A 14,340-nucleotide genomic window follows, 5' to 3' on the forward strand; every position below is an offset into this window, starting at 1 on the left:
AGATCATGTCTAGAGGGTTTGCTGCTCCTTGCTACAGATATTTTGGTTTTGTGCAGCAGCACAAATCACAGACTCCAAGATGCCCATCCGAAACCACCTACCTGGCATGAAATAGCTTTTTCCCAGCAGGATTTCTGCTGGGTGTTACCCTGCAGCACCCAAGTCCATTCCACAGCAGGCAAGGGGAAGCCTCCTCCCCAAATCCTTGGGACTCCCACTGCCTTTGCTAGATCCAGCCACGACTTTCCCAGCCAATGCGACTCCCTTCTTGGTCTCTTGCTTCTGCCCCCATGGTGTGGGAAGACCCCACAGCTCTCCTCATAACAACTCTCCAACTCTCATCTTCAAGGTGGTATTTACGGACCCCCATTATATTCCCCAACAGTAAAACTGACGTGGTAAAGCCAAACTCCTTTTTAGGCTGCTTGAAGACCTACAGAGAGCCCTGCAACATGAGCTATATTTTATCCCGGTTATGAGCAAGCCTTATGCTGCGTTCAACTTGCCAAAAGAGAGTCCAGAGGTAATTTACTAAAAGAACAACTTTTAGGTCAGTCTGACACTTGCCCTGCACGGGGAAATGTTCCCGACAAGTATCAGCCTTTATTGCCGTGGGAGAACTGGCAATCCAAATGAACGGGGCAGAGGAGCTGCTGGCTGTCATCGGCCAGGGCAGAGGCCCACGCCAACGCCTCGGCGTCAGACTGAAGCCCAACACTGACAACCAGCCTCGCACTGCTCACTGCCAAGTGCTATTTATATAATTAAATGGATGTGCATATAAACAGATGCAAAAAGACGTTAATATAATCGCTGCTTTCTCCTCCACGGTTCTGTTTGGGATCGCTAATTCTTTGTGGCTTCCCTTCTTATCCCACTCATCTTTTTCGTTCAGGATCACAATGCACATCTTTGTGCTGCCGTTTCCTCCTGCCCTTCTCTCGCATCACGGAAGAACCAAGCCAACTGCTAGAAACTGTTTGTTCAGTCCAGAGGACTGCCTGAAAGGACTCCTTCCAGCCGTACTAGAGGAATAAAGGACTGATAAAAGGAATAACGGAGGGATAACAGAGCAGAGGATGCACTAGGAATAACGTCAGGATGATCTCTGTGGTCCCAAAAACTCATTTGTAAGGAAAGCAAACTAAAAAAAAGAAAGATTTTTAAGCAATTTGCCTCGGGAGAAGTTCACTCCGTAAAACAATCTAAAGGAAAAACTGTCACTATCTCTGGGAAGAAATATTGTGCAGCACACGCCACCACAGACTATTTTCTTGTGTGGCCCAGTCCTATCAGCAATACAATCTGGCAGGCTCCAGATTTCATCTTCTGTCAAGAGAGCACCGAGGAACCCCTCCAAGAGACAGGGATGAGGTAGCATTTTGGTTGCATTTTTTTGTGGGCCAAAAGAAAAAATGCTGCAAGTCACAGAGGGACAAGACAGTTAGTCGACACATTTTCCTCTAAAATGTTTTTCAGCAGAAATTTGGAACAACGACTGAAGGATTCCCATGCCTCAGAGAGCATTCTTCCACAGAAAAAAATAACTTTTGTTTTTTAATCTGAGAACTGAATGTCCAGACCAATGTGTGAGCATGTGGCTACAGGGCCTCGTAACAGACACCCACAATGAGAATCCCAAGAGGAGCATCGAGCATCTAAATGCCCCGTGCCTTAGCCCTGGTCCAAGAGAGGAGAATGTGCGTTGCATTGCTCAGCCCGAATCAGCCAACATCATCGTAAAAAAAAGTGGGAACGCCAAGTACCAAAGGAACAACAAATCACAGGCATGATATTCCTAAAACAATTTCCTCCCAGCTCCTGCCATCAGATCCTAAAAGAAAAAAAAAAAAAAAAAAAAGACCCAAACAAGTCAATTAAGAGTTTGTGAGCTGCAAACACAAACCCAGTCCCCACTAATTCCACCTCCTGTGGCCACTCCCCACCTCGCAGCCCAGACTCCCATCGTTTTGCGAGCCAGACTTGTTCCAGCTAGGCCAACTGAGTGAAGCAACAGCTCGACATAACTCCAACGCCCTTCATCTCGGGGGGCCTGCTGGTCTGAATCCTCAGCCCCGGATGCGCAACGGGTGCAGGACGCTGACTACTTGCGCCTCCTCCGGCGGAGAGCTCTGAGTAATTCTGAGCAGGCAGCTACGGGCAATCCGCTTACGGATAAAAAGGAAAATGATAAAGGAGGGAATGCTCTTCCAAGCATCCGTGTTGTCTTTGGGAAGAACAGTTGGATTCCTAACAGGATAAGACTAAATGCACGGGGCAGCCAGCAATTCTCAAGCTGATAGCAGAGCACAACGTGACCCTGTCAGCGAGGTATAAGGATATGGAGTGGATGGGCTGTGGATACAAACTTGTTTGCAAGCATTCAACTTTATGAAACCTCTGTAGTTAACAATTCAGACAGTGAAAAATGTTATTTTCCTCATTTTTGACTAAATATCTGGTTAACCATGCATCTGCAGCGTTTCTAGCTATCGTTTTCAAAAATGACAGCAGGAATTTTCTCCCATTGTGAGAAAACAAACACGGCATGTAAGACAAGCCTGAAAAGTTTTGCTGTCCTGCAAGCATCCTGAGATGGCTTGGTATGGTCCCCACCCATCGCCTCGCAGAAAATGCTGCCCTCAGAGCCATCCAAAGCTGCGCTGGATCGTCTGCTCTGCCTGCAGCTGCAGAGCCAGCTCCAAACGTCTCCGGTCAGTCCTGTAAACATCTTGGATTTATTTCAGCCTGAGCTGAACGCAGCTCCAGTGATTCAACTTGGACAGCTGCTACCGCCAGGACACGCTTGAAAACAGACATGCGACGTGTGCGTGTGCTTTCGTCTGCATGTGTCTAGGAAGTCTGGGGGGATTTGGGAAAAGGATTTTCTTCCTCTACACTCGGGAGTTTTTTGCTCGCAGCACAGATGCCATTAAAATAGGCACGACAACTGTAAATGACAGTTTGGTTTCTTCCTTGCAATGCATTCAGCAGTTGTGACGCTGATTACAAGCTTCCTCTAAGCCATAGCATTAGAAGAGGGATTCCAAGAGGATTTGCTTGCATACTTCTCCAGCTGCATCCCAGCACCCCTAATTATTCCCCCCCCCCCCTTTTTTTCTTGCCTTGGTATTCTGACGACTGAATTTTCTTCACAACTTCAGTTTTGTATGCTATTTGTTCCATATGCAAATCGTCTATTAAATCCCCTTCAGCTATTACATATTATATCAATGTCAGCAAATAACTCCTAACGTTGCTCAAGGGACGAGCTTTTTGCTCACTCCATCAACACTGAGCACGCGACAGGGCCAAAACGTTTTGTTTGAGGCGCGCAAAGATAAACACCAGTAATTAATATTTAAACACTTTATATAAGAATGACATTATTCCTCCCCAAAGAGCCTGGGTGTCTACAGCTCAAAGTTGGCAGCCCATCTATAAAATATCTGAAGTAAAATGTGAGTGTGATGAATATTGAATTTCATCAACACCGTCAACAGAAAACATTTGACTGATCTAACTCTTAAAGCTGCAGTGCTTGTAACAAATTCTGCTAAATTCAGTGCTAAAAGAAGAGCCTTGGGGGTGGGAATTGAGATTTAAAACCAGTTTCAGGCTCTGTCTCAATATTTAGGAGTGATTTGGAGCATCATTTTCATCCTCTGGTCCTCCACTGTCCCTCTGTGATATGGGGCTGCCTGTAGCTTCTTTACAACTCTTCAAGAAGAGATCCTAGAGCTTACACCGGGGTAAAATTATTTTATTTCTGATGTGCTGAGCTCCGACAGCACTTGTTAACTTCATCTCTAACATTTAAACTCCGTGCTCCTGGCCTGGTGAGCACCATGCCCACCTCTGCTTGGGGTGGATTCAAGCAAGGCCTTACCTGTTTGCTGGAGTGGACGCTATTTTTATTTCTGTTGTTGTCCAGCAGCCCCCCACATTTGCCCAACGCTGCCAAATCCTTCATAATAGAATTCAGAGCTTCTTCTTCATCTGCAAAAGAAGGAAAGACAACTGAAGCACAGAAGGTAGCTTCACCCCTGGAAACAGGGAGTGAAAATATAGTATTGCATATGCCATCTTTCAACCCAAACGGGTCCCAAGCCATGATGTGCAGCCTTGCTGTGGAGGGAGGCACTCTAAGACTACACAGCACAGCCCACCCAACCCATCGTGTGTAGGGAATGAAAGTTTCTTCATTACAGGAGACAGAGATTCCCCAGAAGAGCCACATCTGCTGCCCATGGGGCCCTTCAGAGTTTCAAACCTAGAGCCAGTGAGAAACCAGGGGAGAGGACGAGAAACCTGTTACAAGAGGCACGCTGTGCGTGCTGCCACGCTCGTGATCCAGTCAGGAAGGGCAAATATTACGTTCACACAGCTGTCACTGGATAAATACGAATCCAGCTCCTGATTTTTGTGGAAAACCAAGCGTCTCCAGGACCTGAACCACCCCCATGCCAAGCTGAGTGTACACCTAACTCCAAGTCTGCAAGGAAGATGAAGATGACAAAAATTGCCATGAAAATGCATGGGGCTGGACCCAAACACGGAGGTTTTTTCCCCGGGGATGCGTACGCCGTGGATCTTCATGCTCAGACATCACCTCCTCTTTTTCTGTTCCTCCTGTGTCATGCGTGGCCGGGTCACATCGGGACTGAAGCTGTGACAAAAAGGGATGAAGAAAAAGGCTTCTCATGCGTGCTGGGTACCCAGAGCCACCTCATTAAAGTAAGGGGGAAAAGTTGAAAATCTGGTATTTCTTTTAAAGCTCAAAACACTTTTTATTGTAGTCGATGTGTCTCTATATAAATATATTTAATATTACATTTATTATTTTATTTATTACATATTTAACATGTCTATATGAAGTACTTAATGGTACAGTTCCTCGCCCCTTCCACATTTCCCTGCTCAGTGAGTGTGGATGTGTTTTTCGGGAGGGGTGGCAGGGAACATAACCTGGGATGCCACAATAAAGCACTCAAGAAAATGAGGAGGTTTATGAGGAGGTTTGTTCCTGTTCAGGAAAGAGAAAAAAAAAAAAAAAAAGGAGAAACAAAAGAACCAGAATTTTCCTACTTTCTGTTGTTGTTGAAAAAAGGGACCCCTGGGGACAAGCCTGGTTTTCCAGACAGATTTTGTAGTAGGAAAAAAAAAAGAAGACACAAAAACAGAAGAAAAAAAACTTATTTTGTGGAGGGGGGAGGGAATAGGGGAGGGACAAATGAAAAAAAAGCCACACACAAAAACAAAAAACCCACACACCACCCTCCAGGAATTTTCCACCAAAGCTAGCTGTAATCTCTAAAATGCCCCTCACCCCTTTTTTTTTTTCCAACCTGAATGACAACAAAAGTTTCCTGAGTGCGATGACACAAAGCACAGTCCCCGATGTCACGGGGCAATGGGGTTTCAGCAGGCAGTGGCTGAGAGCTGGGCTTCTGTAAGCACGACCACGCCGCTCAGCGCTGTCCTCCCCATATCTACATCTTAGCTAGGACGTGGAGGATGAGTTCATGGCATCAATAAAGCCATTGAAAAAGAGATCCTTGAGCTGAAGTGGATCCTATCACTGCCAAATTCCTGGTGCTGCAGCCTCACCTGCACGACCGAAAGCCTGCTTTCCTTAGGAAGTTTCCTTTCCTTGAAGCACCCCCTCATTTCCAAAACCAACTGCTTAAAGCTAACCCCTTTCCAGAAACGCCCAGCCACCAACCTTCTCAGCCTAGAAGAAAAAAGGACAAAAGAGGAGAGATTTCTAATACTGAGGCTGCCAACTCAGCCCCTTTCTATTACCATCGACTAAAAACCTGATGCTGGAGAGGATTCTGAAGAACACGTGAGCATTTTTTTCTCTTTTACAATAAAAACCTACACGTGATGTGTCATAAACCAGAGAACACATCCGTGCCATCATGGAATAGTGGTACAAAACAAAGACAAGATGGTTTCTTGCTGTCCTAGCAAGCAAGCCTGTTTTCTGCCACCGAAGCATGAAACATCTATGTACCAGAGCACCCTACTCAAGCACCAGCAGAAATATGTTATTCCTTGAAACAACACGTGCCTTTAGTCCAAAAGCTGCAATTTCAGAGCAGCTTTGAACACTTGAAGGAACCTCAAGAAGCTTTGAACCCTTGAAGCCTCAAGTGTTCAAAAAAATTAAATAAATAAAGCCCAAAAAAAACCCACGCCACGCTCCAAGGTAACCTCGGAGCAGGAGCATGATTTGTTTTGCATCATCGGTTGCAAAACTGAGGCTTCGCAGCCCTCTGGGTGACAGCTCTGCACCGGGCCTGATGCTTTCCAGACCCAAGCCTCTTGCCCATCCTCATTACAGCTTTTGGGGTCTCCGAGCTGACTCCCTGGAAGGGTGGAGAACTTTGTTCCATGGAAACGAGGAGCCAGCTCCGCCAGCTCAGTGCAAATTGAAGCTCGCTGCCTAATTAAATCCAAATGCCACTCCCGAGGCTCCGAAGCGAAAGGGGCGGCGCAGGCTGCTCGCTTCCCCCGGTTTGGTTTGTGTGAGGAGCGGGAGGGACGGCTCTCCTTGGGGGAAAATTTTGGGGGAACGGTGATTGACACCAGCCCTCCATCCCCCGTGTCTCGTCTTCCACCCCCGGCTCTCTCCTTCCTTCCAGCCGTTTCCCTCCTTTGCAGTTTCGTTTCTTTATTCTCTCCTTCCCACCAACCCCTCAGTTTTGCCCTTTTTAATCAGCTTCCTGTGACGAAGCTCGTTCGATCACGCTGCCAGCCCGCCCGAGGACCACTTCCAACCAAATATAACGGAGGTCAGGAGGTCTCAAAGATAATTCCCTAAATTTTGGTGTTATGTAGAGAAGTCAGCCGAGCAATGACCAGCAGAGCTGCAGTGACACAGGAGGGTCTGAAATTTGACTAAAATCACCCCGACCCACTTTGGTGAGATCTTGTATCAAACCTGGAGCACCTCCTCCTCTCGTCACGCTCTCCATTCAGTCAGACCTTCGGACTCGCAAGTCCCAGGTGCTACCGATGCGAATCTGGGGCAGCGAGCACTTGGAAAAATCAAGTACGAAGCAAAAGCAGAAAGCCACAGCGTGACACATCTCTCTGCCCTTCAGAGACACGTTTCCGGCGCTGCTGCACGGCAGAGAGGAACCTGGAGTTTCAGTCTTAGTGCAGCAGCTCAGTGCTGAACGAAAAAAAAGGGAAAAAAAATAAAAAATAATAATAAAATAAGGCATGGGAGAAATAGCGAGGCTGAAGGTCAGCACAGACCACCCGAAACAATCCAAGAATCAGGAGAGAAAGCAAATCAAGGAGGGACAAAGGAATAATTTAGCTGTGTTCGGATGGTCTAGACAGCGCTGTTATTGTTGGCTTGGCTCACGGGTCATTACTAAGACGCAGCTTACGGTACTGCCATGAGGCTGCTTCCATCCACAGGGCAAGAAAAAAAAAAGAAAAGCTTGCAGAAGTAAAGCGGGGTGATGTAAAACAGGATGAGCTCTGATTTCAGCCCACCAGGCAGAGCTCGGGCTGGGAAAAATTCGGGAAAAGTCCTGGGTGCTGCAGAAGGGCCGAGCGGTGGCGTTGAGTCATTGGGAAGGCAGGCAGGAGCGGGCAGCCGAGGGGCCGCATGCTGCCACACATACTTCTGCTCGGATCCAGCGTAAAACCACAGCCTGGAGGCGCCTGTGGCCACTGAAGATCCCGCTGTGCTTTTTGCAGCCATGCCCGTGGAAATTCCGGCAGTGCCTGCCCCTTGCCAGCATCCCCCTCTCAGCAAGGCAACCAAGAAATGTGGAACTGCGTGGCTGTAACATCAACGGTCTTAAATTTGGCTTGCAAACGACATCATCCCTTCGTTTTCTCTGGTTTTGGATTAATTGGGGTAAGACATTTCTCGTTTACCAAAGAGAGCCCCAGAAAGCCGAGACTCCCCGCCTGGTATCGCCCAGTACCCAGCAAAGGGCAGTTCCTGCTGGAAATTGGGAATTTGGCTAAATTGGCACACGGGAGGAGTGATGAGCGGCTGTTTATGCCTCATTTTATGGACAGGAATCTGAGAGAGACAAAAGTCTTGACCGAGACTGCACAAGTCTGCACCCAGAGCTAAACAGCTTGATAGAGTTTAAATTCAGAAAGGGTTTAACTCGATCTGGCCTTCCTGGATGGATACAAAGGCCACAGAAGTTCGTTCAGCAGTGTCTATATCATGTCTTGACCTCGAATCAAACAGACACAACAGTGTTTTTCTGAAAGCTGTCCAGAAGGTCTGAGTTTGAAGAGCTCACGCAATAATTTCAGTAGTCTCACCGAGTTCCAGTCTGAGTGGAGCTTGCTTCATACTTCGTTCGTTGAACTTCGTCTCTGAAGTGTTTTGGAGACAGCAGGATGCAACATTCAGTGGCCACAAAACCTTTTCATTTCTATTTGGAGTGTGAGCACGGGATAGCAGCAAACGCTGCCAGTGCAACAGCTCACATCTACTGGACCAGCAGCAAGCTGGGCTGCTCGCTGCCTTCATCACGTCGAGGTCATATCAGTCCCCAGTTTGCTTCCCTGGTCCAAGAAAATAGATAGCACTAACCTCTACTAAGGAGGTATCAGAGAACCTTCTTGTGAAAGCAAACACTGCCTTTCCTCCAAAAGCCAACAGGGAAAAAGAGCTTGAAGACAAAACTCTGACTGAGGAAGAAAGAGCATCCTTGCCTGGAAAGGACTCAGACCTTCAGGTTTCTTCACAACCTACAGACTCCATCAGTGGCTATGTCCTGCCACCTGCATTCAGGCCACGCACAAAATACCAGCTACACAGACATCAAGTGCAGAGATAAAGACAGCAAACAGCAGAAGGGATCAATTAGTAAGTAAACACTGTCCCAGACAAAACTAGGAGGGAGATCAGTTATCTCCTAAGCAGGAAACACAAGCTCAAGACCCTGGCTTGGACCATATCAAGCAAGTAAGGAAGAGACCAGATGCCCTGACAGGCAGCTCCAAATACCATTTTGCGACTCTCCCCCTTAGAAGGGCTGTCTGCAAATGACCTGCAGGAAAACAGGCTGCTGCACGCAGCCATCCCGTGACAGAGACGCAGATAATCCCCCATTTAAATGAAACCCACACTCACAAGTCGCTTTGCTACTGTCCGGAGCAGTGTTCGGTGTCTGATGAGGAGGAAAATCACCCCATTACCATCCCCCAGCCCAGACTGCTAGCCACTGTGGCAGCCACCAGTGGAGCACGTTCCCTTTGCAAGTCAGCAAAGTCTCGGCGGCAGCTGGATCCTGCTGTCGTTCACCTTCTTGCAACCCCACCCAAGGGACAGCAAGGTCACCCGTGTACGCCTCGAGGGCAGGGCACAGCTCAGCAGGTCACACAGAGCAATTATACAGGAGGAAGTGAGGAAAGACCCTTCTGATATGCAGGATTTCTTGGCAGGAGTTCGCCCGCTGACGTCTCCAGCTCGAGACGCAGACGCTCCCCCAGATAAATAACTCTGCGAGGTGCTGGGGTTTCTTGAAAACACGTATCCTAGCTGAGGAATTGCGATGCTGAAAGCTACACGATCTGATAGGTGTCGAAGGTCATCGATACTTTACCTGCCAAATCAATGTTAAACACTTGTTCTCCATAGATGACAAAATTTGGGATTTCAAATCTGCTTTTCACAGTGCAATCAGGAACAAAAGCAAACCCATCTGAGGCATTTACAGATGTCCATCATGCCAAATGCCCAATAAAATACCTGTGTTTTTCACGCACTGACATAACCACCCCACAAATCTTTTTATCAGGGGATAAAGCTTGTTTTAAGAGTCCTGCCTCCTACTCCCCATCATAAGCTATCCCTTGGGTAACCCACACAGCTATCAATAAAATCTCACAGATCAGAGAATGTATTTGAATCAAAAACAACTCTTCCATTTACAGCCTCCTGTAAAAGAGGACAGATTTTAGCAGCCAGCAATTGGCTTGGGGGAAAGGCAAGAATTTGTTTTAAAAAGCTAAACCAGTTACCATCTTACAGAGATTTACTAATAATCATTTATCGCATACGTAAGTAATTCTGATCTCCACAATGACACGAAAAAAACAGTCCCCAAAATATTCATCGACGCAAATAACATTATATTAGATGCGTTTGGGCTCTTACAACTCTAAGAGCCTTCAGAAAACAGCAGAAGAGAAGAAGCTAGCAAATAAACATGTTATGTTGCAACATATTTGAGATATGTTACGTGAGATAATGAACTTGGACTGACTTCTGAATTTCCCCAGGGAAAACAGAGAGCTACAGGGAATTCACCTCAGTTTAGGTAAGGTGAGAATGATGCCCTTAAACACTAAGTGATCGATGCAAACACCAAAACCAAAACCTTTTGAGGGCACAGCACAGCAAGTCTTACCACTCGTGTAAAAGCTGTGGGGGCTAAGCCACAAATAGCACAGTAAATTTTTCTTGAGAAACGTGAAAGGCTGCGGCACAATCCCGATGTACAGTCATCCTGGAGATTTACCGTGGACTCGTGCAATAGAAACACTCAGGATCTGAAAGGTGTTGGGTTGAGCTCGGCAGGGAGGGAAAGCAGAGCTACATCTGCGTTTCATTACAACCCTCCCCTCCCAAAACAGCCATCCCTCAGAGCAATGTGTGTAGTCAAATTTACACGTGTCGCACTCCTCCGCAGCCCTGTCCCCCCACAATGTTGTCAGAAGACATCCTCAGATGTCACCACAGATGCAAACAGCAGTGAAATCTGTCTTAAAAGCCATTTTCCCCAGATAGGAGCAATGCAGCACCCCAATGGCCACGAGTTGGTTTTGATTAGTGAGAGGACACACAAGCTCCCCAGCATTATAGGCTAAGGAAAGCTGTATTGTGATGGGTGTCCAAGCTGGACAGGATGGGATGGACAAAAATCTTCGCCCTTGTGAGGTTTATCCAAAGGTTTTCGGAAGCCTTCAGGCACAAGAACAGGCCTCCCCCCTCCTTCCATCTCCCTGCAGCCACCTCCATCAGCCCCACTGAGGCCCTGCAGTAACTTGTGGGGCCCAAGTGTGTGTGCTCCACACCCTTTAATGCCCCTTGGTTAACAGGACAGATGTCTGTGTTAAAATTGGGTGGTATCTGGGGAGGGAAGAGAGATTTACTGACGAGGGAAGGGCTGGAGAAAATGGGCGCTGCCCCTCAAAACCAGCCAGCAACCGTCACAACTCAGATCCTAGAACTGGAGGTGTGATGGTTCAAAAATAAAAAACACACACATTTTCAGGGATATGAAGGGTTTTCAGTGCTTCACTGAGGCTTGTTGATTTACACTGTAATCTGTCACCACAGGGCAGTGGTGCTCAGCCTGCCATGGCTCCCCAAGGCTTCAGCGAGGTGCACAGGCCCAGCCATGCCTCCATGCTGTGGGGACGCCAAAGTGCCAATCCCACACATATCTCCTCAAGTACTGATCCCTTAAACTCTTCCCCAACCCTCAGCAGATGCCATTTTGCTGTCGGAACAGTTAAAGTGGAGGCCAGAGCCATGCTGGTCCCAAACGGGTCCCCAGCATGAAGCAACGTTAGGGCTGGGCCTCACAAGAAGAGCTGTTATCAGCTCTACTCTCCTTAGAATAATTTTATTTTTAGTTGACTCAACAAGATCATCGCCCAAGTCCCACATTATCATCTTCCATAGCTAATTAAGAGCTTGCTACTTGTTTCATCTGTTCACCTCACTCCCCTAGCTCCTGGGCTGCTCCCCATCAGCAAGGGGGATGAGGCCACCCCATTGTGGGGCAGGAATTTGGCCACATTCACACACGTGTTGCTGTGCCATTAGCTCGCAGGGAAAAAGAATAGGCCGTGACGTGTTTTGCTTACTGACGGAGGTGTAACAGGGGAAATCACTTTGCTTCCAAGTGCCTCTAAGCTTATCTGTGGAGCAGGGACCGTAACACGGGCGAACAAGAGCACTCGCATGACAAGCTGATCGCTAGCCGAGTGCCCTGCTCCCTGCTACTAAAGCTCATAAAGCAATCTAAAGCCCAGAGAAGATTAAATAAACACATCTCTGTCACAGAAAGAGCGAGCGTTTACCCTGCAGAGCACCGAAGACTAACCCAACCCAACCTTGACCGCTCCAGCTGCTCAACACTCCCTAGCCATGAACCCACTCCCGCGCTGGATGGCTCCCAGTTGCAGCCCTCAGGAAGACGGGAGGCAGGGACAGGAATCCAGCTGCAGGATTCAGGGCTTTCCTGTAAAAGCACAGAGCTGCTTTGAAATAAACCGGGCTAAATAGCTGCCTCTTGGGCAAAGCAGTTATCATCTCACATTTGTTTTCACATATTAGTCTCACGAGGCTTCTGGGGACCTGCAGGCAAGGACTTGACCCTTAAAGAGCAAAAATAACAACATTTAGGAAAAGTTTGCGTGCTTATAGCTCCACTGAGAATTGAAGAGAAAATTCAGGGACTGTCTGCTTTTATGGCACGATGCATTTTACCCCATAGCATCTGCCCACAAAGCTCCTCGCCACTTCAAAGATGCCAGGTGCTGTTTTCTCTCCCTTGACCCACCACCACCTTTCACAGATTTTCTTTTGCCAACCCTCCCTTCTGCTCCACAGACACTAGGTACCTTTTCCTTCAACGGATTAACATAAATTAAATTAAACTTGGGGCAATTTTTCCAGCTTCTTTTCCAGCTTTGCTTGAAATCTGCTGCTTCTGAAGAAGGGCTTATGTACCTAAAAGGCAGCCTGTTTTTTTCCACCTCTATCAGTTTGGTCTAATAAAAGATATTACCTCTCCCCGCAACCTGCGCCTCTCTTGAGCACACTTGAAAGGAGAAAAATGTTTACACAGTGAGAAATGCAGCTGGCAAGTTATTTCCCCTGACTGCCTCCGATACCTTTGAAGGTTATTTGCAGGCTCATAAAGACCTCTTTCTCCCTCCCAACTCAGCTACTTCCAGTGCTCAAAGTCACTGCCCAGAAACCGTGAACTCTTCATCTGTTGCTGCAGCAAGAGCTGCAGAGCCCCAAATACAGCAGTGCAGGTCTGATCCTGCCCTCCCAGCTGCCCAAAGCGCCTGGTGTGACCCAAAACAGGAGCCCTGGGCACAATGTTGCCAGGAAAGGGAGAAGGAGCTTAACTCAGACACCTCTTGAAAATAAAAAAAACTCAGCTAGAAAGCCTGATGTGCATAACAATAAAGCAAACTGCTGCAATTTAACTTGATTTTTATCTTTTTTGCAGTTCTCAGCATACAAAGAGCAGGTAAAGTGCACAGGCATTGCCTTCAAATGAGGGATAAGGAACACAGAGCATGGGAGAGGTGAAAGAAATTAATGTCTGTGTGTGGAGAGTTGGTGTTTTTCCTCTGAGTGTCTCAACAGCCCCAGAAGAGCACAGAACTGGAATTAAATGGACAGACCAGGACTGTGTGAAGTGGCCACCTCCTCCTGCTGCAAGCTGCCTTGCCTTTTGCCAGCCCAGCCTGCAGTCTTGTTCTCCAAAAAAAACCCCACTCTGTCAAGTCAAGACTGTAAAAAGGCATTATTCTTCCATCCCTCACACTTCCGATTACCTTGCTGCTGAAACAAAACTTGCATTTTCTCCAGAGAAGTACTGAAGACCTAAACTTTGACTCATGCATCAGAGTGCCCAGTGTTTTTGCAGTCAGAAACACACACACCATTTCATAGCTGGAGTCAAGAATACTCAAATCACTCTTAAACAAAAAGAAAAAACATTGGGCAATGAAAACGCTGGTGCCTTTTATACCCACTTCCACAATTTTTAATGTTATTTTTACCGTGATGTTATGTTTAAACACAGCGGTTAACTGCCATCAAGCACGGTCCTCTCCCTGGGTTGCGTTACACAGACAGCTTTGGAAGTGTCCTTGGCACTTGTTGGTGCTCAGCTACATTTTGATCCATCAACAAAAAGGGTTTGGATCCTCTTGGAGGGGCAGCAGATGGAAATGGACCATGAGCTGCAGAAATTGTTCTGTGGCTGAGAAAGCCACTGCAAGAGGTGCGTGGCAACCCAGCCACCATGTGAAAAATGACTTCAGTATTAGTCCAGTCCATCCAGAAGGAATTAGGTTGGATATTAGGAAAAGCTTCTTTACTGAACAGGGTGTGAGGCATTGGAATGGGCTGCCCAGTGAAGTGGTTGTGTCACCATCCCTGCAGGTCTTTAAAAGACGTTTAGATGTTGAACTGAGTGATGTGGTTTAGTGGAGGACTGGTTAGTGTTAGGTCAGAGGTTGGACTGGGTGATTTTGGAGGTCTCTTCCAACTTAGACAATTCTGTGATTCTGTTCCACAACCAAAACACG

General features: G+C 47.3%; 1 protein-coding gene across 3 annotated transcripts in view; it reads right to left on the bottom strand.

The window, feature by feature from the left end:
- Positions 1-14,340, bottom strand: part of LOC137852060 (mitogen-activated protein kinase kinase kinase 3-like) — a 65,190-nt gene that overhangs the window by 31,076 nt on the left and 19,774 nt on the right. For all 3 annotated transcript variants that reach the window (XM_068673342.1, XM_068673340.1, XM_068673341.1), the window contains exon 3: positions 3,890-3,999. In XM_068673342.1, coding sequence (XP_068529443.1) covers positions 3,890-3,999 — 110 coding nt within the window. The remainder of the gene's footprint in view (positions 1-3,889; positions 4,000-14,340) is intronic.

Source organism: Anas acuta, chromosome 2 (genome assembly GCF_963932015.1).
Source record: "Anas acuta chromosome 2, bAnaAcu1.1, whole genome shotgun sequence".
Lineage (NCBI taxonomy): Eukaryota > Metazoa > Chordata > Aves > Anseriformes > Anatidae > Anas > Anas acuta.